The sequence below is a fragment of the Octopus bimaculoides genome, chromosome 25 (assembly GCF_001194135.2).
Source record: "Octopus bimaculoides isolate UCB-OBI-ISO-001 chromosome 25, ASM119413v2, whole genome shotgun sequence".
NCBI classification, from domain to species: Eukaryota; Metazoa; Mollusca; class Cephalopoda; order Octopoda; family Octopodidae; genus Octopus; species Octopus bimaculoides.
Window position 1 is genome coordinate 13,796,649 of NC_069005.1, and position 1,767 is coordinate 13,798,415.

General features: G+C 33.2%; 1 protein-coding gene across 1 annotated transcript in view; it reads left to right on the plus strand.

Moving 5' to 3' along the window:
• The window catches only part of LOC106884243 (uncharacterized), a 7,415-nt gene that overhangs the window by 3,497 nt on the left and 2,151 nt on the right, over positions 1-1,767 (plus strand). Inside the window, exon 3 of the mRNA XM_014935513.2 lies at positions 98-246. Coding sequence (XP_014790999.2) covers positions 98-246 — 149 coding nt within the window. The remainder of the gene's footprint in view (positions 1-97; positions 247-1,767) is intronic.

A 1,767-nucleotide genomic window follows, 5' to 3' on the forward strand; every position in this document is an offset into this window, starting at 1 on the left:
ATATATATATATTATTATTATTATTATTATTGCTATTATTATTATTATTATTATTATTATTATTATTATTATTATTAAATGTTTATGCGTCTTTCAGAATGACAGTATGAGAGAATGGGTGACATATTATGAACTATTGACTCCCGAATCAACTTTGAAGCATCACGACCTCTTCATTGGAGTACCAAAACATGTTGATGTCATTCTGTCAGACGGCAAACAAATCGTTTTCCTTTCAGGTGAAAAGTAAGTGAAATTTTTCTCTTCAGAAATGGGTTGTTATTTTCTTTTCCTTTTTTTTACGTGTGACGTCAGCATTGATGCAGTGATAACTACTATACAGATGTGATAAGTTCATGCAATGTCCTGTACCCAGATATGCATCTATATATACAGGTAGATGTAAGTATGTACATACATGTACGTATATATGCATATACTCATTTATTATTTGTATTACATGATCGAACGCACGCGTCATCCCTGCAAGTAAGTTTTGAACTTTATATTTTCTTTTTCCCCCTCTCGTTCTTCCTTCTGTTACTACTACATCTCTCTCTTCCTCCTGTCTCTCATTGCTCGCCTATTTTTTACTTCCTCCCCTTTTTTCTCCCTCTACCACTCTTTCTCCTTACCCCTCGCTGGTCACATGTGTCCAGCTTTACTTCCTTTCTTTCTTGGACATCGCCAAGCATGCACACGAACTATTCTTCGTCCCTCTTCCTTCCAGTTCGTTGCTTCACAGCGTTCAATATACACACATTCTTCCACGTCTGGCCGTATAGCCTTTTTTGTTTATTCTACTGTTTCGTTTTCCTGTCTTGTTTTCTGTCCGCCACTACATTCCTCCATGGTACAAATTTAATTTGTGGTCCGTGGGAAGAGCCATTTTAACGATGCGTCCTGCCCTAACTCTTCGAAACGCCAGTGTTAGAACGGTGGCAGCTGATGAAGGAAATGTTCTCTATGTGGCCTGTGTGTTTTCTGTACCCTGTTTATCATTTTGTCTGCGTTTTGTTTGCAATGTATTGTACCCAGATATGCGCCTATATATACAGGTAGATGTAAGTATGTACATAGATGTACGTATATATGCATATACTCATTTATTATTTGTACTCATCTTTTAACCTGCTCACCCATTGCTTTGTTTCCTCCTCTCTATATCATTTTTTCTCTCTCTCTCCCCCGCACACCTCACTTCTTCCCATTTCTATTTTTCGACACAGCAGCTGCTCCATCTATGTATGTGTGTGTGTGTGTATCAAAAATGTCATGCACAACATGGACCAAAAAGTTTCTTCTTACAAAATTACGTATTCAAATAATTACATCTAAATTTCATGAATAGCGAAAGCGAAACCGGTAGATTATTTTAGAAATTATATTAAAACTATGTAAAGTGTGTGTATTTTCCTTCGATAATTTCTTATATATATTACAACTCACCACGTGGGGATAATCGAAATTCTTCCTTTTCTGTATAGACATATACATATATATACATGTATATGCATACATATATATACATATATATCTATGTATGTATATAGCATATGCATGTAGTATATGTATATACATGTGTATAGTATATATATATATGTGTGTGTGTGCGCATATGTATGTATATATACATACATGTATGTGTGTATATATATATATATATACATATATATATACATGTATGTATGTATATTGTATATATATATATATATATGTATGTATATATATATATATATATATATATATATATATATATATATATAT